This window comes from Cenococcum geophilum (assembly GCF_001692895.1).
Source record: "Cenococcum geophilum 1.58 unplaced genomic scaffold K441scaffold_3, whole genome shotgun sequence".
Lineage (NCBI taxonomy): Eukaryota > Fungi > Ascomycota > Dothideomycetes > Gloniales > Gloniaceae > Cenococcum > Cenococcum geophilum.
Window position 1 is genome coordinate 3080284 of NW_027137561.1, and position 21768 is coordinate 3102051.

The 21768-nt window shown below is 47.4% G+C and overlaps 6 protein-coding genes across 6 annotated transcripts; 4 read left to right on the top strand and 2 right to left on the bottom strand.

Annotated features, from left to right (window-relative positions):
* Positions 1 to 3136: 3136 nt before the first annotated feature.
* On the top strand, positions 3137 to 4193 carry K441DRAFT_428020 (uncharacterized protein; the record flags this gene model as incomplete). Its single annotated transcript, XM_067641602.1, has 6 exons — positions 3137 to 3262; positions 3318 to 3354; positions 3412 to 3645; positions 3715 to 3922; positions 3973 to 4103; positions 4156 to 4193. Coding segments are annotated over 6 exons (774 nt in total), but the record flags the coding sequence as incomplete, so codon positions are not given.
* A 1324-nt stretch (positions 4194 to 5517) lies between these two features.
* K441DRAFT_725332 (uncharacterized protein) lies at positions 5518 to 6674 on the bottom strand (the record flags this gene model as incomplete). Its single annotated transcript, XM_067654123.1, has 4 exons — positions 6623 to 6674; positions 6487 to 6564; positions 6296 to 6436; positions 5518 to 6240 (listed from the first exon to the last, which is right to left on the bottom strand). The coding sequence occupies exons 1-4, from the start codon at positions 6638 to 6640 to the stop codon at positions 5518 to 5520; spliced, it is 960 nt and encodes a 319-aa protein (XP_067509358.1). The 5' UTR covers positions 6641 to 6674.
* Positions 6675 to 7792: 1118 nt separating this feature from the next.
* Positions 7793 to 9443, top strand: K441DRAFT_162247 (ClpP/crotonase). Its single transcript, XM_067640260.1, has one exon. It carries the CDS (start codon positions 7936 to 7938, stop codon positions 9352 to 9354), a length of 1419 nt encoding a protein of 472 aa, XP_067509359.1. The 5' UTR covers positions 7793 to 7935; the 3' UTR covers positions 9355 to 9443.
* Positions 9444 to 9826: 383 nt separating this feature from the next.
* Positions 9827 to 11365, bottom strand: K441DRAFT_497847 (uncharacterized protein; the record flags this gene model as incomplete). Its single annotated transcript, XM_067642003.1, has 2 exons — positions 9827 to 10815; positions 10870 to 11365. Coding segments are annotated over 2 exons (1485 nt in total), but the record flags the coding sequence as incomplete, so codon positions are not given.
* A 527-nt stretch (positions 11366 to 11892) lies between these two features.
* Positions 11893 to 13880, top strand: K441DRAFT_684068 (P-loop containing nucleoside triphosphate hydrolase protein; the record flags this gene model as incomplete). Its single annotated transcript, XM_067651748.1, has 3 exons — positions 11893 to 12054; positions 12103 to 12542; positions 12590 to 13880. The coding sequence occupies 3 exons, from the start codon at positions 11893 to 11895 to the stop codon at positions 13878 to 13880; spliced, it is 1893 nt and encodes a 630-aa protein (XP_067509361.1).
* A 3783-nt stretch (positions 13881 to 17663) lies between these two features.
* Positions 17664 to 21321, top strand: K441DRAFT_537305 (GPI inositol-deacylase-like protein; the record flags this gene model as incomplete). Its single annotated transcript, XM_067642472.1, has 6 exons — positions 17664 to 18233; positions 18282 to 19131; positions 19185 to 20189; positions 20239 to 20605; positions 20659 to 20830; positions 20881 to 21321. The coding sequence occupies 6 exons, from the start codon at positions 17664 to 17666 to the stop codon at positions 21319 to 21321; spliced, it is 3405 nt and encodes a 1134-aa protein (XP_067509362.1).
* Between the last annotated feature and the right edge of the window lie 447 nt (positions 21322 to 21768).

Consider the following 21768-nt stretch of genomic DNA (forward strand, 5'->3'; position numbering starts at 1 on the left):
GTAATTAGGGTGATCCTTTTAATCTGATTGCCGCAGTCTCTTCTTTTAGCTGCTTAATCTACTGTCGCAATTGCCTGCCTCGAGCAGGGCTTAGAGGGTCGGTTGGTCTATAATTATAGTGGTAGAACTGGCTACGCGTTTAACCGTTGGACCTAGTATTGTGTCGCCTCTACAGGCCAATTGGGGTTGACCTTAGTCTAATGTCATGGCTAGCTTCCCGTGGGAGCGGTTTGATAGATTAAGCAATAATAAGGGGCTATATTATAAATAGACTAAGGTAAGGGCTTAAAGAAAGGGGCGCGGTAGACGACTATGTACATGTTCGGTCGTCAGGGCAACGTTGGGGCAACGTTGATCCGTGACCGACGACGCCTCGATGGTAGCTATGTAGACGAACCGTCACAGGCGGTATAAGGATAATATTTTACTGACAATTCAATAATTAAATAGACGGCGACACAATATTAAAGCTTTTTAATTAACTATACTAAATATTATAGGCTTCCTGGCCACGTCGCTGCTGTTTACCGCAATATCCAAGCGTCAATGAGGCGCTAGCACCCTTGCTGCGTACTAACTCGAGGCTTTAATATTAAGCTCTATATAGTATGGAGCCTCTAGATTGGCTTATGAGGCGTGTATATACGAAAAGTCCTTGAATTCTTGCCACACTAAGGGATAAAGTACTTCCTACCTTAAACTCCTTCTACTTTAGCTTATTATTTAGAGATATATTTTTAAGTCTCTTAGTACGCGTAGAGATAATGATACTTTATATATTAGCGCGTAGTTTAGTATTATTCGCAACGTTAATCTCTACGCAACTAATTAACGCTATTTTTAAAATAGGACGCTGCTAAAGAAGCAATGCCCTAAAGAGGAGGTTCTATTTTTTTTATATATACGTAGATATAGACTAGGGAGAAGGTAGAGAAAGTATACCTACTAGCCGCTTAGCAAGTGGATAAGTAACCTTACCATATAGGGTAAATACATGGGGGTATGGCTGGCCTAATAAGCCAATGGCACGCGCGTATCAGCGGCTCGATTAGCGGGGGGTAAGATATTTGAAAATATCCACGGCTTGGCTGCAGGCTTGGCCGTGGACATTCGCGAATGTCGACGGGGGTTGTTAGTGTCACGTGCGGCTCAGCGACTCAGCAGGCGCTCAGCCGAGCCGTGAAACTGTAGAAGTGTTCCAAAGGTGAAACTCTGAAGATTGCGAATACGATGCGAGTACGAAGTATTGGCACGCAGCTCCCGCTCCCCTGTGGTTTGGCATCTGTCATTTCTGGATTTTTGTACGTAAATTCTAGTCAAAAGAAACATTTCAAGTACGCCAACTAATGTTAAGTCGCTGGGATATATGCAAGATCTGAAACAACGCTGGGTATTTCCCGCAGACTATTGAGGCCATTAAGACATTGTCGACGTATACCACCCTGGCGCATCCGGTTGCGCGTGTTGATCACGATAATCAAAATGCGTAGATTTATACCTAAAAAAAAAGGTAAAAATGCGTTAAAGTGGCCGTGCGTATTACTTCAAAAGTATAAACTCTGCCGTTTGATCACCAAGATCAACATGCGCTTTCAACCGGATGCGCCAGGGTGGTGTAGAAACAGCTCTTCTTGCCTTCGGCTGTAAGTTTGCACTGCACTAGTGGTCTTGGCAGAAAAAAAACGAAGACGACATGACTAGTAGGTCACCTCATGAATCAGACCCCCGGTACGTGCACACGCGCACGGGGCGGGTATACTGCTCCTTATTAACTACCGAATTCTCCACCAAGAGTCTAAGAGCTTATGGGCGTCGTTTTGGTAGTAACTTATTATTTTAAAAATCAAATTTTCTTCTTTTTTTATCTCCTTTTATATACTATAACCTAAATATATAAGTTATAATTTTTTTTAATATAATAGATTCATTAAGTAATTTTATATTACGATATATATATTATAATTAAAGGGGGAGATATATAGCGTTAGGTGACGAAGTCACCTCGCCTATGTTGTTCCGCACAGCCGTGCCTGGCATCTTGCCAGTCACTCGCTTACCTTTTGGGGTTTGTGACGTGGCTGGGTGGTGCGGAGCCTGTCACCTCACACTCTCTAACTTAAAAACCTTCTAGACGAATTTTAGATAAAGTTTAATCGAATGTAACCGACTAACGTGGTTAATGCCGCTCCCTGGGTTATAACCGATTGGAAAATCAAAGTTAGCCGAAATGCTGATTTGGTGGTAAATAACTAATAAAAGTTTAAATCGGTCATAACTTAGGGAGCGGCCAAAACCCCGTTAACAACGTTACCTATATCTAATATTTTATATAATATAGCTACGACGTCGTTATCTAATGCAATATAGAGAAGCTAAAGAGCTCCTACTTTGTAGTATTTTTATAATAACTAGATATTATAAAAGGGTGGAGATACGGCAGTAAAGAAGGTGATTTTTGGTGCATTTTAACGCACCGTTACCACCAAAACGACGCCCATACTCTTAAACTCTTGGTGGAGAATTTGTTGGTTAATAAGGAGCAGTATGCCCGCCCCCTGCGCGTAGTGCACGTACCAACGGTCCACCGAGGTCTGATTCATGAGATATTTAGCAGGGGTACTTCCCTGCAAAATTTAAGGCCCTACTCCTAATCGAGCTGCACCTGACACTGTGGCAAGATTAGAGTAATATGAGTGGTAGAAGAGGATAAGTAAGGACTGTAAAAACACGTTGAATTCAGCCCATTTGGTGGTCTTTTTGAAATCCATGNAAGCTCTGAAAGCAACTCTCTTGGCACAACGGTATATCACTCCCAAAAGGTCTGACGAGGCTTCGGGAGCACTGCATATGTACTCCGCAGGCGTTCGAGCTCTGACCGCTGAATCTTACTATCCCCCCCCTAAATAAACCTTAAAATCCTGCGTGTAGGTCGGAGGCTGTATGAGACTAGTTCTGAGTGGTCAAACGCCTTGTCAGTTTCAAAGCTAGGGGTCAGAATTCTCTGGGGTATATGGTGTACAGGTCGTACAGACTGTGGAGTGGAAAAAAAGCCAATCTGCGATTTCATCATTCTTTAGTTGACTTCAAAATGGATTCAATACCTCGCAGCAATCCGCCATCCGGGAATTTGCAACCAAATCTCTATGCTGCAGTCATTGTAACGCCTATCCTAGCAATTACCACCGTTGCTTTGCGTTTCTTTGCCCGGAGACTAGCTCATGCCTCGATGTGGCTCGACGATTGGTTGACCCTTGTAGCTCTGGTGCGCTACTCCCCTATCTAAGAAATCCCCATCTCGATAATAACGTCGCTTCAAGTTTATGACAATCGGTTTTGACGTTAATATATTCTTTTGTGAGTCTCCTTCGAATCATTCCGGTTGAACACCATCCATAATAACGCCGCTCTTAGTGATCAGGAGTGGAACTGGCCTGCACATTGAAGCAATCAACCGAGATACTACCCTAGTGTACTACGACTTCTTCTTAAGCTTGTGGATCGGAGAGTTGTTTTATACATTTGCTCTGGCTCCTGCCAAGCTGGCTTTCCTTGCCTTCTACTGGCGCATTTTCGGAGTCTCGAGTATTAGGCTGCCAATCAAGATCCTGGCCACAACAGTTATGTGCTGGTCTATTATAAGGGCATGTATATCCTCTGCAGCTCTCCAGCCATAAACTTCTGGGCTAATGCTTTTGCAGATTGTGGTGAACTCAGTCCACTGCATACCTGTTCAAGCTTACTGGGACAAATCGATACCAGGGCACTGCCCCATTAACGATAAGGAATATTTCGTGGGTTCGGTGCTAGCCCATCTAGTAATGGACTTGGTTATTCTTGCACTGCCAGCGCCATATATCAAGAAATTACAGATTAGCTTGTATCAGAAGGTTTGTGTGTTTGCTATGTTTCTACTTGGTGGCTTGTAAGTCAAAATCATCGTTCGCTGCATGATTATCAGCTAATCTAAAATAGTATTTGCTTCGCAACTATTATCCAGATCGTTATCTGTTCCAAACTCAATGTTACATCACCAGACGTCACATGGAATTTTGCTGAAATGGCTCTTTGGGCAACAGTAGAGGTTAATCTGGCTGTAATAGCGGGTATGTGGACACTACTTTCATTACTGATTAGTGCTAAGTCTTATTCCTATAGTCTGCCTGCCATCACTTCGCCCTATATATCGCTTGGTGGCCAATGGTTCTCTGAAAAGCACTCAAAACAGCGGAAGTCATTCTGCGTCATGGAACACAAGATCGAACCATCAGACACTGAACTCGCTCAAAAGGGACTATTCCGACTCTACAAGACAACTTGCGAACATGGATGCAGATGGCAATAGAAGCTTTACTGAAGCACTTGATGCTTCTAGTCAGGGCAGCGATACAATTTGCGAAATGGACAATTTAAGTCCTCGTCAGATACCTGACGGGAGGCGTGTGATCATGGTCAAAAGCGAGGTCGGTGTTAAATCGTCTGTTCGCAACTGAGCGCGTCGATGCCCAGAGCTCGCCGCCTACATATTAGGTTAGAGTGGCCAAGGAGGGGGGATCATTTGCCATCATCCTGCTGGTGCTTTGTCTCAGCATGCTTTACCTCAGCAAGCTCAGACGTGATTCCGTTGGTGCGGATTTTCAATCGGTCCGCAGGCTGATTAACTACGTTTGTGCGAAACCACGAATCACGTCTGAGGCTGTTCCGCAACACTTGTTAAGCGCGTAATCGATATCCATAGTTTTCCCTATACTCGCGGTTGAATTGCTTAACTTGAACGGCTTAAAATACAACCAAAAGTTTATCGATTAGAGAGACGACCCGATATTTCATGAATATCGGGTCTAAATTGGCCCGCGGCTACCAAAGTTAAGATCGTTTTCGCCAAAAAAAAAGTTTGTTAAGGACGTTAGGCTTACAGACTTAGCTATAATATTATAACGAATGTATATATAAGGCCTAAAAGTTTATTATCGGTATATCTAGCTCTTATAAATTGTAAGCCTATATATAGCCTTAGACCTTATATAGGTGGCTTTAACAGTTTTATTAAAGACTATACATAGCTCTTATAGCGCACGTCGCTATATCCGTAAGGCACCTAAGATAACAAACGCCGGTGTTCCTAGATGAAAACAGTGACGCACGCTAAGTCTATAAAATCCTAAATTATACTTCTTCTTACGGTCTTATACCTAATTTTCTAAGATTACCCTGCGCATCCCCGCTATAACACAATTGTATATTGTACTGGGTTGACTAATAAACATAAAGTTGTTGTTATGGAGAATAAGTAACATGGCTGACAAGAGCAGTCCAAGAAACAGTTTGGTACGCAATTGATACAACTCGTTATATGTGTGAAGTTTACCCAGCTAACATAGTCCGTCTTTCCACCGCAGTGCTTGGACAAACAATTGGAGAAAACAACCAAGCGGGTAGACAACCCTTCTCCCTTAAACAAATTCTCGTATTGATTTTCTGTCCCTCTGACTCTTCACGCATCTCACTTCGTCCCATATCTCAAGAGATTTTACTACTGCCAGTCCCTGCATCTTTCTTCGGTTTGGTTACGCCCTCCATAAGCCATTCCGACAATTTCCAATTCGGAGAATCGATACTAATTCCCCTGATGTCATGGAGTGACCGTAGGTGACTGAAGCCACACGCAGCCCCGAAGTGACAAGATCTCAGCTTGTGAGACCCCAGACCCTTCCTTTTCGGAATCGAGATACCTAGAAATTCCAACCTCTTGCAAGCTTTAATAAGCTTGGAGACATCGGCTGCGAGCTTTTGAGAGGCTGAGTGATCTGTTCGCCAGCTTTCCATCCACCACACAAATGAAAGCGACTCTATGTTTGATCTGCCAATTTCACCGATGCCTTGGAGGAAGCAGAGGACCTTTTCAAGATCGGAAGCGAATGCAGATTGTTTTGCCAAGTCGAAGTCAACTGCTCTGAAAAATGGTACTGCGAACTCGGATCGCATTTGGTGGTTGACAGAGAGGAAATCGAATGGTCCAGCGCGTGGAACGAAGAAGCCTGTCACCCCATGTGGGGCATGCGTACCGACCTGATCAGGATGAATACACGTAACATACCCGTATCCATCCCTTTCTGACAGTACAAACTCATATATGCGGACTCGCAGTTCTGCGGGCAAGTCGAAAAAGGGAAAGGTTTTTGATCTGTGTCTCCGAGATGCTGCTAGAATCGCGAACTTCTGACCGTTACCGCAAGCTTTGGTCTACTCATGATAATCAGTCATCTTTTCCAACATGTTATCACCTCACTAAACTCACCTCTCCGGATATGTAGGTCCTTGTTGATGACCTGCTTCCGAATGCCAGTTCCACTTTTCCACCTGGTAAGAATCGGACATCAAGCTCTAGATCATGTCTGTTGGCAGTGATCCTCAGTTTTCCCTCTGGTAGCTTTGATATCTAGAGGCGAATGAGCTATCCTCCAAGCTGTTGTGTTTGGGGTTAATTACCTGCATGCGTGGGTTTGATGCTTTCTTCCAACGTCGAAGTTCCTCTACATCAACTCGGTTCGTAGTGTTTTCCTTCATCTATTATCAATTAGCTTCGTGAACACAATCACAACCTCGAAGTAAGATTGTTTCATACATCGCAATGACCTATCATCTGCGGGTTTGCTGGAAGACACGGATGGCCGCAGGGTTATTTCACCGCAAGTTGTAGTAGAAAGGGAGAGTGTGAAAGAGGCAAGGAAAGCAAGGCCTGGGTAGAGCTTTAGCCAAGAGTTCTAATCTTTCGTTCACTTCTGTCAGTTCCTTCACCAATATGCAGACCAAGCTAGCAAGTGAAGGTGAATTTGATAAGGTCACGCATGTGCTAGATAATAAGGGTAATTCATACCTAAAGCATGCTATCCTGTACGTTGGTAAAGTGTCCACTCGGATATTCATTGTCTAAGTTATGTTCCTTGAATAATTTAAGATACTTAGGAGCAGTGCAGGCCTTTTTTTATTCTATTTGGGTTTGAAGTGCTTGAGATCCTCTTTGAAACGAATTGCTTCTCGCGTGGACGTATAAACGGCGGATGGGCTGCACGAGCAAAGTTCAGTGAGGCAGAGTAAAAATATTTGATGCTTATTTGAATCCATATTTCATTCGTGTTCGCGCCGAAGCCTTAATACGTAGAGATAAGAATACGGCATTGCAGGCGTTTAATGTCGTAGCTATCCATGTGCCAATGATAGCGGATTTTTGCCGCGCTCTAGGGCTTTACAGTCTGTACGAGCTCCGGCGTCCCCCCCTATGTGCGCGCGCAACACATACAGCAATTTCGGTAATCACTAGTCAAAGTGCGCTATCCAGCGTAGATACTGTGCGCTTGCCAAAAGAGCTGTGCACCCGCAAAGAAAGGCAAAGTCTTTAGCTTAATTACAAGTGTTAAACTTGAAATTCTCTAGTGCGTATGAAGCGAAATTGCTGTGCGTGTTGCGCGCGCACATGGAGGGGACGCCAGAGCTCGTACAGAACCCAGCCTAAGCATCCTTCAAGCTCTGCCAAACTAAAGCCATTTTGCGAAGATATAAGTGAGATACTGCGTCAAGTGTACGCTACACCTGCATGGAGGACATTTGGTCCAACTACATTATTTCTTCCAGCTTTTGTCAACGCGTTCTAACTGCATGTTCTGGCGATGACGTTGTATACGAGGTTATACGATGGCACCTATCCGCCTTTTCCCTCCACCAACCGTAGAAAACTACAGCCTTGCCCCGCATTGGACTTCTTCCCAACCTCGGGCGGAATATGTCTGCCTAATCACTACAGGTAATGAGACAACACGTATATATGTTAAACATCAACGTCTTACAACCAAGACACCAACGTTCAGTTCAAATAGCTAAACGATCCACGTTTTTGCTTTTGTAGTTTCCGTTATACTTTTAATCTTTGCTCTCTTCGAGATGAAATTCGGCCTCCCCTTCCTCTCCCTCCTCCGTCTCACCACCACCTCCCCTACTCTCCCCCACACCCCCGCTGGCACGCAATTCGCGCAATGGCTGTCCGCATTCAATAGTGGTAATGCCACCCTCTTAGCCATCTACCACAATTCGTCCTTCCCCTACTCTACCGCTTCCGCGGACGTCGCAACGCCAGAGAGCGAACTATTGCTCGCACGCGGCACAGGCGGCTTCGCGCTCCGGCGCCTCGAAGAGTCGCATGAACTCTCCCTCTCCGTGCTGCTGCAGGAGCAGCACTCCCCGCAGTTCGCCTCCGTGAAGATTCACGTCGTTGCCACGCCGCCGCATGTAGTGGAGAGCTTCGAGATCCACCCTACAGACACGCCGGATGAGTTCCTGACGCCGGAGGAGCGCGAAGCCCGTCGCATGAGCGCCGAGAAGCGCGAGGCCGTGTTGGAGGACTTGAGCCAGTGTCTGGAGACGTGGTATATTTCGCCGGGGCTGGCGGCGCGCATGGTTGCCGCGTTGCGGCAGAAGCAAGAGGAAAGGGCGTACGACAATTTTACCTACGCGCCGGACTTCGCGCGGGTTCTGACAAAAGATATGCGCGCTGTAAGCCATGACTTGCATCTTGGAATCATCTTTGGTCGGCATCCAGAACCCGGGGACCCGCCGCCGTCGAAAGACAAGATCCTGGGGATGTTGCGCGCCATGCGGTTCGGGTTCGGGCGTGCTGAGTGGCTGGATGGCGGGATTGCCGTGCTCCCAATTCTCGGCTTCGTGCCGAGCGATCTGCCAGAGGCAAAGGACGCTATCAGCGAAATTATGGCTGAGGTCGCTGATGCTGCAGCGCTCATACTCGACCTGCGCGAGAACGGCGGCGGGCATCCAGCTACTGTGTCGTGGGTATCTGGGTTCTTGTTCGGCGACGAAAAGGTGCATTTGAACGACATGTATTGTCCACACGATGACCGGACGGAGGAGTACTGGACGCAGCCGCCGGCGCCGGAGACGCGGTTTGGGCTGCATAAGCCGCTGTACGTGCTTGTGAGCAATACGACGATATCTGGAGGCGAGGAGCTGCCATATGACTTGCAGGCGCTGGGCCGCGCGACGATAGTGGGTGAGACAACGGCTGGCGCGGCAAATTTGCCGCGGGCGTGTGAGATCGACAAGTGGTGGTTAGGGCTGGTGCCGAGTGCGTATCCGATTAATCCGGTCACTGGTCGAAACTGGGAGGCCGTTGGTGTTGAACCGGATGTTAAGGTCATGGCCGGGAAGGCGTTGAAGGAGGCAGTCAGGAGGGCGAGGGAGGAGCTGGGGTTGCCCCCTGAGGGGGGGGAGAATGAGAAGGGGGCTGAGGGTCGCAAATTGACGCAGAGGCCGCTCGATGAGAAGCAGCATGTTCTTGGGGAGACTTGAAACTGTTGGCTCTTGTGTTGTTCACCTAAGCTATGCTAAGGGAGCTTGGGGGGCGTCGAGGAGTGAAGAAGTTTGTACACTACTCCATGACAGCTCGTAAAGGGCCGAAATGCATGGATGTGGTTTGAACTGGTTCTGCTTCTTATCTTATTGTAAAGAATGTTGGAATATGACATTTTTATCCATCAGCCATGCGATTATCCAAATCCGGGGCTATTTCGCCGTCCTGATCTTCGTCCTGATCTGCTGAATGAGCGAAACCGAATCTTTCTGAGCGCTCAGAACAGCCGTCTTCCGCACGCGAGGCAGATCTATCTATCTCAGAAGAATCATCACCTTGCTCGAAAGCTTCATACTTCATACCCGAAGAGCTGGACTCCCCACCATCGGACACGGCGTCCCCGAGTATCTGTTCGTTGTTCGAAATGCCGCTCTCGTGTGGGGCTCCACTCTTAGAAACTCCCCCCTGATTTGCGAGAAATTCTTCTCGTGAAACAATATCACCGTATCGTTCCCACTCTGCCTGGTAATCCGTCCAGTCTCTCCAATCAACAAGATCATCATATTCCTTTCTTTTAGTAGGAACATTTGGTAGGTCTTCATGTTCTTCTTTCACATGGGCAGGAAGTTCTTGTCCCAGCATAGTCCAAAGTGTCTCTTCTTCCAGACGGCTGGTTTTTTGATCGAATTTTTCTGCGTATTCATCTTCGACGTGCTCTAGCTTTCGAGTTTTTCGTTCTCTTCTCCGAGCAGGCATTGGTAGTCCGTCAAAATCACTTCCGGAAGATGAATCGTGTCCCGAGGAACTTCGCTCAGATTGGGAATAATAAATTTTCGTTTGAGTGAGCTGGGATTCGATTGTTGAGTTAAGGGGTTGTGGAGTCGCATATTCTGACCTTTTAGAATGACTCTTGCCACCATAAGATTCTTCTAATAGCTCCTCGACTGCATCGTAGTTCATCGATTTTCGCCGATTCTTCCGCCTAGGAGAAGAATTGAATTTGGGACGGTTCTCTTCGTAAACTAGGACACCACATCGACGTGCAGTTGTGATCCAGAAGTCTTTTGAATTGTGCTTCATTCTAAGAATATCAATAGCAGTGAGGACATCCCGCTTTCTCACAAATGGTTTTGCAGAATGAGATGTTCGCCAATCTTGAGCTCGAAGCCTTGACATCGCCTGAAATATCGCGGTCTGGACAAGCCTTTGAGTAACACCGACAGCCAGTCGGTGAAAATCTTCAAACGCTGTGTGATACAAAGATGGCTCTTCCCCTGGATCGGCAATGGCACGCCAATTTTCTGCGAGTCCCGGTATCCCGGAGTTCATGAACAGTTCTCGTGAAAGTTCGATCCATTTTTCCAGTCTCAAGAGTTGTGCAGCTGGTATTGAAGCAAGGATTTGAGGAGTCTCAGGCTCTGGATTAAGCAAAGTTCCTTTAGTAGCGCTCATTCCACCTTCTTTAGCTTCGTGCATCTGCGGTTGATCATCTGAATCTCCTTTTCCCAAGGCACGTTCAGTTCGTGTTGCTGTCTCAGAAATGGCAGCCTCAATTTCCTCTGCTAAATCCTGACCTAGAAGCCAACAGTCGCCAAATTTCTTCTGCTCTTGCTTCGCTTCGTAGTTCTCTTGATACCATGCCAGCGCTTCGCCGGCCGTATCCAAGCTATTGCAGCACTCTTCGCTGAGTTCTACGGCGGCTGGAATTTCTCGTAGACTTATGATAGCCTTCGCCTGTGCCTCGTTGAGATTATGCTGAACATAACCTTCTTGTAATAGTAGCAAGTACTCCCGAATTTCTACCTGAGATTTTGAACCTATAGCTTGAGCAATTCCTGGGATATTATCTCGTCCAAGCTTAGCCGTTGCGTTGAAGAAAACTTCCTTTTCTTGGGAGGACCATTTTGAGAGGCCTATTTGAGAGCGTGTTAAGAAAGAAGGGCTACTGCTACCGAATCTTTTGGCTGCTTCTGTAACACAGTCATTAAATAGAGCACGATAGTTGTCATTGTAGCATCCTTTCAATCGCTTCGATTTTATTCGGCGATATGGTTCGCTTGATCGACTTCGCTTCCGACTTTGAACCTCAGCATCCGTAGCTCCACTACTTGGTGACCTAATAGAGTATGGTAGTTCGTGAGAAGACTCAGTGCTTGTGTCGTGGTCGAAATCCGATTCGTGAGAGCTATTTTCGGGGCTCTGAAAGGCTTCTGAGGCTTCTGAACTCATCTCCAGTTCTCTTGGGAGCAATAATAAATGCCGCTACACCTTAGCAACGAAATACTTCCACAGCCAGATGACATGGTGATGAGTATGGTAAAGGTCAATAAGAAGTGGTTGATAGAGAAAGTTATGCCAAGACGGAATAACTTCGGTGCTTGGACCTCAAAGGTTTGCAGAGAAATACTGTGAAGTTATGGGCTCTACTCAATCCTGAAGTATTCATGTTTCAATTGTCTCAACATGCGCTGAAGATTTCCAGACGGGTAAGGGTATGGCCCACCCGAAGCTTTCTTCGATATGCTTTCACATCTCCTATGTCCTCCTGTCCTGCATCTCAGCAAGCCCAGAATGCAACTTCTGGCCTGCAGATAACTCTTCGTCATTACCAAGAAGAATGCATTCAATCAGTTCTCTCATACCTGGAAAAAGGACAAAAGAGATTGGGGATCTCTTTAGCTACTGGCAGCGGCAAAACCGTATGCCAATCCCTTCTTTTATACACTTCCAGACTAATTTTCAAGTAGGTCATCTTCACTCAGCTTATTAGCCGTATCCGGCCCAATGACGACGCCACTCAGACACTTATACTCGCCCATCGACGGGAGCTAGTTGAACAAGCTGCTCGCCATTGTATTCTAGCATACCCTACTAAGACGATTGACGTTGAGATGGGATCAAACCATGCGTCTGGTGCTGCCGATATTACCGTCGCATCCGTTCAAAGTATAACTTCGGGAGATCGTATCCTCAAGTTCGATCCTTATAGATATAAGCTGGTCCTAGTCGATGAGGCACATCACATAGTGAGTGCTCAGTATCTCGGGGTGCTGGATCATTTTGGCTTGCGACACCCAGCTGATTGGGCTTCGAGCCCAGCGCCGATTCTTGTCGGGGTATCTGCTACATTTTCAAGATTTGATGGCAAAAGGCTTGGATCTGTCATTGACCACATTGTCTATCACAGGTGCGGACAACTCCAATTTTTTTGATAGCGGTATTGACTTGCCACAGAGACTATGTTGATATGATTGAAGAGAATTGGCTTTCAGATGTTATATTTACTACTGTTGAATCAAAAGCTGATATCTCGAAAGTCGGTTCTGGGGCCAACGGCGACTTTCAAACCGCAGCTCTGTCAAAAGCTGTCAACACCGATGAGACGAACGAGATCACTGTACGGTCCTGGATGGCACGCGCAAAAGGGCGGAAGTCCACTTTAGTCTTTTGTGTAGATCTCAGTCATGTCGCGAGTTTAACGGCTACGTTTCGCAAATACGGCATTGATGCTAGATTTGTTACTGGAGATACGCCAAAGAAGATACGCAGCGAGAGAGTTGATGCGTTCCGTAATGGAGAATACCCTGTACTTCTTAATTGTGGTGTCTTTACGGAGGGTACGGATATACCAAATATCGACTGCGTTCTGCTCGCCAGGCCGACTAGATCTCGAAATTTGCTTGTGCAGATGATCGGTCGTGGGATGCGTTTACATCAAGGGAAGGATAACTGCCACATAATCGATATGGTAGCTTCTTTGAACACAGGTATCATCTCTACTCCAACGCTGTTTGGACTAGACCCTGCGGAAATTGTTGAAGAAGCAGACACCAAAAAGATGACGGAACTTCGCGAGCGAAAAGAGCAGGAAAAGCGGCGCGAAGAAGATGCTGCCGAGGTAAAACGGACTACCGCTTCCAACCGGATTCCTAGAATCGTTACGTTCACCGACTACGATTCGGTTCACGATCTTATTGATGATACCTCAGAGGAACGGTACATCCGTCAAATGAGTTCCCTCGCGTGGGTTGGTGTTGGGGACGGTAAATATGTATTGACTACAAATAGTGGTAATTATATGACTATCGAACCGGAAGAATCACGCTTCATCGTCAAGTACACGCAAAAGCTCCCATCGGGAACGAGATCAAAGAGTCCATATGCTAGGCCGAGGATAGTTGCTGAAGCAGAAACCTTCGATCACGCTGTTCATGCCGCCGATACTTACGCATCGGACGTTTTCGAATACCTTTTTATATCGAAAAATCAAGCTTGGCGGCGTCGACCGGCGTCCGAAGCACAGCTAGAATTTCTTAATAAATTGCGGAACAGAGACGACCAATTATCTGCGGATATGGTAACGAAAGGAAAAGCCGGAGACATGATCACTAAAATAAAACATGGAGCTAGAGGTAGATACGACAAAATAAGCGCTCGGAAGCGGATGGCGCAGCGACAGCGAGAAAGGATGGAATGGTCACAGCTGCGAGCTGGAGAACAAATCAAAGTCGGCCCATTGTCATGAGGTATATGGCGAGCTTCACGTAGTTACAACTTCACTGCCACAACTGAGAAAGCGGACATTGTTTCCGTTAAGATCCATATCATCTAGGATCTCCGGATCATTCTGAGTTGAGGACAATGTCAACTTGTCTAAAGACTACTTACAGCGCCTGGCTTGATTGGCCTTAGCTCACTAGTGCGATATATGCGTGATTCCAACAAGGCGAAGGATACCTAGATGTGCATTTAGCGAACTGGACAATTTCCCGAATAAATTGCTCAGGCAATACGATTCGAAGGGAGCGAGTTTGTGTTTAGCCCTCTAGAAGGTCATTTGATTCTCTCAGAAGGTTACATGCTTCCTGAGCTACCACTCTCCTGACCTGTGTAGGAGATCTCAATGATACCTCTACAAGATGTCTCGACACTGGAACTTTTGCCGGCTTGTTTTGTTTAAGAACTGTCTTGCAAGGCTATGTGTTCAGCTTGTCTTCGACTGCATCTGGTATTGCTCAATAAAGAATGGAGAGCCTCCATGCGTGAAGCGCGCGCAACCAAAGAACGCTTTCGTCATTCCGTACGTTCTCTTAGACCTGGTGATCTAGTAAATACAAACACCTCAGTATATAGCCAGATAGCATAGCACACTAATGGGCGTCTCTCGTGTTTCATCTTCATGTCAATTCATATCTCTGCCTATGTTTACTAACAGCAATTGGATTGGCTGTCGAATTTCTCTATCAGCACTCTATCGCAACAAAAGCAAATTTACAAAGTTGAAATATGGCCAGCGGAAGCGCCCTAACGCACCCGGAGACTCTGAGTGGTGCCTCCGCCAAAATCGGGAGCCTCGCATTTTTCAAGCATGGAAAGAAGCGGCAGCAAAAGACTCCAGAATCGTGCTCTGACCAGCCAGGTTCCAAGAGTCCCCATGCAGAGGGGCAATTAGGCTCGTTACTTTCTCTTAGGGGCGTGTTCAACTCTCTCGGACTCGTTTATCGATACTGACTTTGCGCACCTGAACACAGCTATTGAATGGTACGTCCAAAAATACAATCAGAAAGGGCAGGGATGGGATGTCAATTAATTCACAATCGAACGCGCTACAACTACTCTCTCGATCCTTTGGCTCGGTTCTTTCGCTACTTTCGCATGAAAAGATAAGACTTCGATCGATCTGGATCTGCATCGCCTGGACGCTGCTCTCACGCAGCCTTCTGCTCAAACTAGGACTAAGCAGCAGCACTGGCTCGACGTTCCTACCGCCGGAGATTGTCGAGCGTTTCCAGACGTTTTTGACCATGATTTCCAGGGCCATGTCCGGCAGGACAGACGTCTAAGGAGGTGAGTTGCAGTCTTCCATCAGTCATGAACCGATAACGCTACTGAGGACTAATTGATACGGCTTAAAAGCTCATTTCGCGCTCATCAGCCGCTGGAAGCAGATCTCAGCAACCCTCATGCACTCAGCCTACGTCCGCGACGCCTTCTCGCACTTCGACTCGCGCACCGTCAGTATTGAGCGCGCCATAAAGGATTTCGACCCTCTCCTCCGCGTCTACGCCGATGATTCGAAACCGGCGATTGAGCGGCTGGGCGGCCTGCGAAATATCCTGCGGGATGACGCGAAGTTTGCGTTTCTGCTGTTCTCACAGCCCTACTTTTAGTAGTTCGACTGGCAATCGGAGCCGGCGGACCATCTGAGTGAAAATCCGGTTGTGTTTCCGAGCTTGTTGAGGGTTATGGATGGGGGTGGGGGGAGGCTCGCAGAACCGGTGGTACTGGGTGAGAAGAGGTTTTGGAAGGATGAGTAGGTGATGGTGGGAGGATGGGAGGGTACTCTGTTGGGTTTATGGTATTGTCAGATGGTATCGCGACTGCCTTTATATGTTTGGTTTGTTTTAGGTTAGGTGATTTCTTTGGTCTTTGCAGAAAGTCTACTGCTTTAAGCGCTGCGGTACAAACTCTTCAGTTAGAACTCGTAGTATTTGATTTAGTGTTTCTCATGATCGAAGATGACGTATACCATCTTATTTAAGAAATGCTACTTCTTTAAGACTTACTATGAGATATATTTTGTGTGCTGAGGTGCTGGAGGCCTTAATGGGGCTTCAATGAGAGGTCGAGGGATTGCTTGGCAAAGACGTAGCATAATGATATCCGGAAGATAAAAAAGCGCCCACAGCCGGACATTCCGATCAGCAACACTCGAGATACTAGCTGGAATACACTACAAGGACTTGGCGAGCTTACGACCTACCTAGGTTGGATATTGCTCAAAGTGGAGAAGTGCTTGGCGAGAAGCTGAGCATGATGTATATAAGGCGCTGACGGATGAAATTGATGGGAAGATTGGACGATTTGCATTAAAGTGAAGGTCTAACTGCATTAAAAATTTCTTCTATATCTGTAGTGAATTGTACGCGTTCGCTCTACAAACCATGGCCGAGCGAGATCAATGTCACTGCAATACTATCGCCTGCTCCAGGGAAGAAAGAACAAGTGTCTGCGGAGAGTCGAATCACGGTTCTTTTCGTATGTTTTTGCTCAGAGTAGTTGATGGTTCACTAGGTGCTGGAGTTGCTTAAGGCCGCGGTGAAGAACGTACGATCGGAAAAACTGGCGTCCTGCAGTATGATCTCTGCTTCGAAGAGAAGACGGGAGATATCATCTTCATCGAAAAGTGAGTTGATGAACTCCTTTTTGCTCTTCTCTATGATATGCTAATTCGGCACTGTACTTCTAAGATACGAGAGCAAGGCTGTACTCGATGCGCACATGTGGAAAGAGAGCGGAAGCAGACGGGTTGCTTGGCAAGCCGGTCGAGCTGAAGTTCTTGGAGTTGTTACAGGGCTTGCTTAGAATACCAAGCATTTGACGCTGAGCAGGCAGGCGATGTAAGAGTATGTTGCAAAAAAGGTGCATAGAGGCGAAAAAATCGCTTATTTTTTCCTAGTCACTTTGCGTGTAGTTTCAATCACGCCTGCGTACATGATTAGTTTTACAGCAAAATGACTTAGAAAAAATAAGCGATTTTTTCGCCTCTATGCAACATACCCTTATATAAGGCGTCGTTCGCTCGTGATTGTGATGTGGCCTAGAAGTACTAGGATGACGGGAAGCCTTCGCGCTAAATGAGCGCCTGTCAGAAAATAGCAACCGTTACATTTTCTGTGGAGATGCACGACAGCCACGTCGGTGGCTTGCATATATTAAGGTACTTTAGCGATATTGTGGTCGCTGTGCGGCGATCGGAATCGAAGTCGAGATTCGCAGTCGAGATTCGCAGTAAGGAAGCCTGCCCTGCGCTGCATCACGTCTTGCATTCCGCGCAGAACATTTCTTTACTAGCAGTAGGCACACGAATCGGACTATCTTGTAGTAGTCGGGGTATAGCCAATTCTTGGAACCAGCGAATCTCGCGAGTCAAGTGAGGTATCTCCTGTCACCGCAACGCTGCAAGCTCTGAACGTCCTCACTTTTCAGCTACTTCAGCCATTTCAACCACCCCACGCCCGATAATACCACTTCCTTCCCTCCCATCCTCTCCTCATGCACTGGGAAAGTTGCCTTCGTCTTGTTCGCACCCTTTTATAACACCCTGGCGGCACGCCGCCGATCAGTCGCTCATTACCGTGCCCGGCCTTAGACGCTCGTTTTTCCTTGGCGACGAAGCTTGCGTTGCCTTTCCCCCGAGCCGCACTCGACAAACTCTACACCCAAGACCCATCGACCCTACTCTATCTGGAGAGCCGCCGTGACAAGCTGATTCGCGCGCGCAGGCTCGTCTCTCGTGGCGGATTAAATGAGGAGACGGCCTTCCGATTCGACTACTGAGGAGGACGAAGAGAACTCGAGCCCCGAAGTTGCACCTTCACCCGTCCCCGGGCATGGCGATAAGGCCTACGAGAAGTCGGGAGACTCTGGGAGGGCGTTGAAGAGGGAAGTCCATGTCAAGGATAGGCGGAAAGACAGCGATTCTGCAACCCGGCCTGCAACTGGCAAATCTCAGCTCTGGACCGCTTCCCCGGCGCCGGCGCCCCAGACAGAAAAGGAACGGCCCGCAATGCATTTGCTGGCGAAGGATATCACACCTGACAGTATGGTAGAGGTCCGTAACCGCCGGCAGTCGCGATTGCGGAATCCCTGGGCGTGCTCGCTGCTCACGCTGGTGACTACCTGTGTCGCTTTTGGAGTCCTCTTCGTTATCGGCCAGTCGTTCATGACTAGGCAATTGGATCCTAAAGGATGCGACATGTCCTATATGCGCCCTTCGTTTGCACGATTCTCAGATTTCGACACAGAACACACGCGTTTCGCCAGCAAATATTCCCTCTATCTATACCGAGAGGGAGGGATTGATGAGGACACTAGGGTAAATTCATGTCGTTCTCATAGGTACCGTCTCATTGACAATTTCTAGGTGAAAGGAGTACCGGTATTGTTCATCCCTGGCAACGCAGGAAGCTACAAGCAAGTCCGACCTCTAGCTGCCGAGGCAGCTTACCACTATCACAACGTCCTTCGACATGATGAGAATGCAATTAGAGGGGGAAAGAGAGCGCTGGATTTCTTTTCAGTAGATTTCAACGAAGATATCACGGCTTTTCACGGTCAAACCTTGCTTGATCAAGCGGAATACCTCAACGATGCGATTTCGTTTATTCTCTCGCTATACCATAATCCTTCAAGATCGATTCGAGATTCGGATTTGCCAGACCCCAGTTCAATAATAATTGTTGGACATTCGATGGGTGGAATGGTGGCGCGAACGATGCTTACAATGCCAAATTATCAGTCCAATTCGATAAACACGATCGTCACGCTGTCGGCTCCGCACACCAGGCCGCCTGTGTCCTTCGATGGTGATATTGTAAAAACATACAAGGAGGTCAATGATTATTGGAGGCATGCGTATTCGCAAACTTGGGCCATCGATAACCCGTTATGGCATGTTACACTGATCTCAATAGCCGGAGGAGGGCTGGATAATGTTTTACCCTCAGACTACGCAAGTCTCGCCTCGCTCGTGCCTGATACGCACGGTTTCACGGTTTTCACAGCCTCAATTCCAAATGTTTGGACTGGGATGGATCATTTGGCAATAACTTGGTGCGACCAATTCAGAAAAAGCGTCGTGCGGTCCTTGTACGATGTAATCGATGTTTCTAGGCCAACACAGACACTTCCTCGTGCAGAGCGTATGCGCGGTTTCAAGAAATGGCTTTTGACAGGCCTCGAGGACGTTGCGGAGAAGACACTGCCCCACAAAGGTAACGTTGTACTGCGTTGACGTATTGCACAGTAGAAACTAACAGTTTTTTAGAGCCAAAAACACTCCTGACTTTGGAAGACAACTCCAATGCCATCATCTCTCAGGGCGAACGGTTGACTTTGCGGAGCTTAGGGCAGTCTAGAAAACCGAAAGCATACCTCTTGCCTGTGCCGCCTCAAGGCGCTCCGGAAGGGAGAAAGTTCACTCTTCTTTCAAATCAGAAGCTAGACTCGCCAGGAGAGAACGGGAAGTTAGAGGTTCTATTCTGCAGTGTCTTCCCGCTCCAAGTTGGTCAATCAGCTACCTTGTTCTCGATGAACATGGATCTGTCAGGGGATAGCACTGGCTCTACCCGTCTTGCCTGCAAGAACGCTGCATCAGACGTAATCACCTTGCCTGAATCAACGCGGGAATCAACATACCCTTTCAATACGAAAGAGCCTTTCTCTTATCTACAATACGATCTTGAGGAACTCGCAGAGCATCAATTCGTTGCTGTTGTCGACAAAGCCGCAGAGCACAGCTCCTCTTGGGTCGTTGCTGAATTTAGTGCTGGCTCCGAGTCTGTAGTCCGGGCGAACCTAGGACTACGACGTCTTCTCGCAACTGGACTGTACCTGAAGCTCCCTGCACAGCGGCCTATGGTGGTAGACATTAAGATTCCAGCCCTGCACTCGAGCTTGTTAGCTTACAAGCTCAAAATTGGCAAGCAATCCTGCGACGATAAGGAACTCTTCACTCCTCTCCTGCGTCAGTACATAACCGAAGTCTACGAGTCGAAGTTTTTCGTGAATGTCAAAGGAGCGAATATTAATCTCCATGGTGTGGCACCATATATGCCGCCCTCATTTATGGCAAAGACGTCATCAAATGGTCTTTCCTTGCAGATGTGGTCCGATCCGACCTGTGCCAGCGCCATGGAGATATCGCTGAAAGTAGACCTCATTGGAAGCATGGGGAAGCTGTGGATGCGGTACCGCACAGTCTTTGCCGCTTTCCCTTTGCTTGTAGTGGCGCTTGTTTTGAGGAAACAATTTAAGGTTTATGATGAGACTGGTAAGTCCTTATTTATATGCGGTTTTATTGGGTTTACTAACGTAAACAGCCATTTTCATGAGTTTCTCAGAGAGCTTGAATCAGTGTTTGCGTTCCTCGCTCCCGGTTTCCTTCATTGCGCTCACTTTCCTCGCCATGTCGCTGGCAAGGGCAAGTCAAGAACCTCCAAGACAACCGGGGCACTGGCTCCCTAGAAGCTGGAGTGGCAACGCAACGGAGACCATTATCGATTATACCAAAAATGACCTGCTTCTTGGCTCACAGGATACCTTTTTCTGGTTTCTTGTTCCACTGTTTGGGGTGATATGCGTTGGTATCTGCGTGGCGGTCAACTATCTAGCTCTTGGGCTAACGCATGCCTTTACTCTCGCATATTTTGTCTTCCGCTCTGCATCGCTAAGAGGCGATGATGGAAAGTAAGTGTTTCCTGCCCCACATCTTCGATTTTCAGCGTGCATTAATATTCTAGTAGGAGAACTACCACAAGTTTTGCTGTTACGTCAACGCGCCAGAGAGTCGTTACCACCAGTATTCTCCTTCTATTAGTATCAACGGTGATCCCCTACCACTTCGCCTATATAGTCCTCTGTATAGTCCAGATCGCCACCTGTACACGAGCCTACAAATTGGCCGGAGAGACAGTAGGTCTTGTCCACCAATACTTTCCATATAGTTACTAACCCAAACACAGCGCTCTGACACCAACTACAACTTCTATAACTATGCACATTCTATCCTGGTGCTCATGGTCTGGATCCTTCCCATCAATATCCCTGTGCTGGTCGTTTGGATACGCAATCTTGCGGTCCACTGGCTAACACCATTCTCCTCACATCATAATATCCTCTCCATAATGCCATTTATCCTGCTCATAGAGACGCTAAGTACGGGGAGAATGGTTCCGCGAGTTACAACCAGTATACGCTACGTAACGAACATCCTCCTCTTCGGCATCGCAGTCTACGCAGCAGTCTACGGCGTCACATTCGCATACCTCCTCCACCACCTCGCCAATATCCTCTGCGCCTGGCTAGTTTCCCTCCACTTCTCCACTAGCTCTTTCTCACTCTCGCGACTGAGTCGGATTCTAGATGGAGTGGGGCCCGAAAGCCACGTTAAGAAAAGACCCTAGGCGTTATTCATTTTCAGGTTTTACGGTCCGTCATGGTTAGAATTCCTCATCTTTTGCTTCGCGATATCCAATTCTTACGCGGCCGATGCGGCTTTTTCCGTCACCGCTTTTCCGTTTCTCCGCAGGGCTGCTAGACTTAAGCGCGCAGTCTTTTTTAATTTTAAACCTCCATCAGGTTTCTCCCACTCTGCATTGGGCGTTCCTGGGCGTTTTGCTTGTGAGGCGAGGTACGCCGAGCTCCTTTTATTCATTGGCTTTGGAGAGTTGTGCTCTCTGTATATAGACCCCTTTCCCGTCTGCGGCCTTTGTGTCTTGGATTTGCATGGTTGTGAGAGAGGCTGGGTCCCTCCTGTGGAAACTAGTGGGATGGGGCCGCGGGGTCAGAAGAAGATGGACTGTGAGTCAATGCTTGGATATGGTATTTGCAGAGCGTGTTAAGTAATGTTC

What these genes read in the sequence shown, in the direction of transcription:
- K441DRAFT_162247 (XM_067640260.1), top strand. Translation starts at nt 7,936, where the DNA reads ATGAAATTCGGCCTCCCCTTCCTCTCCCTCCTCCGTCTCACCACCACC.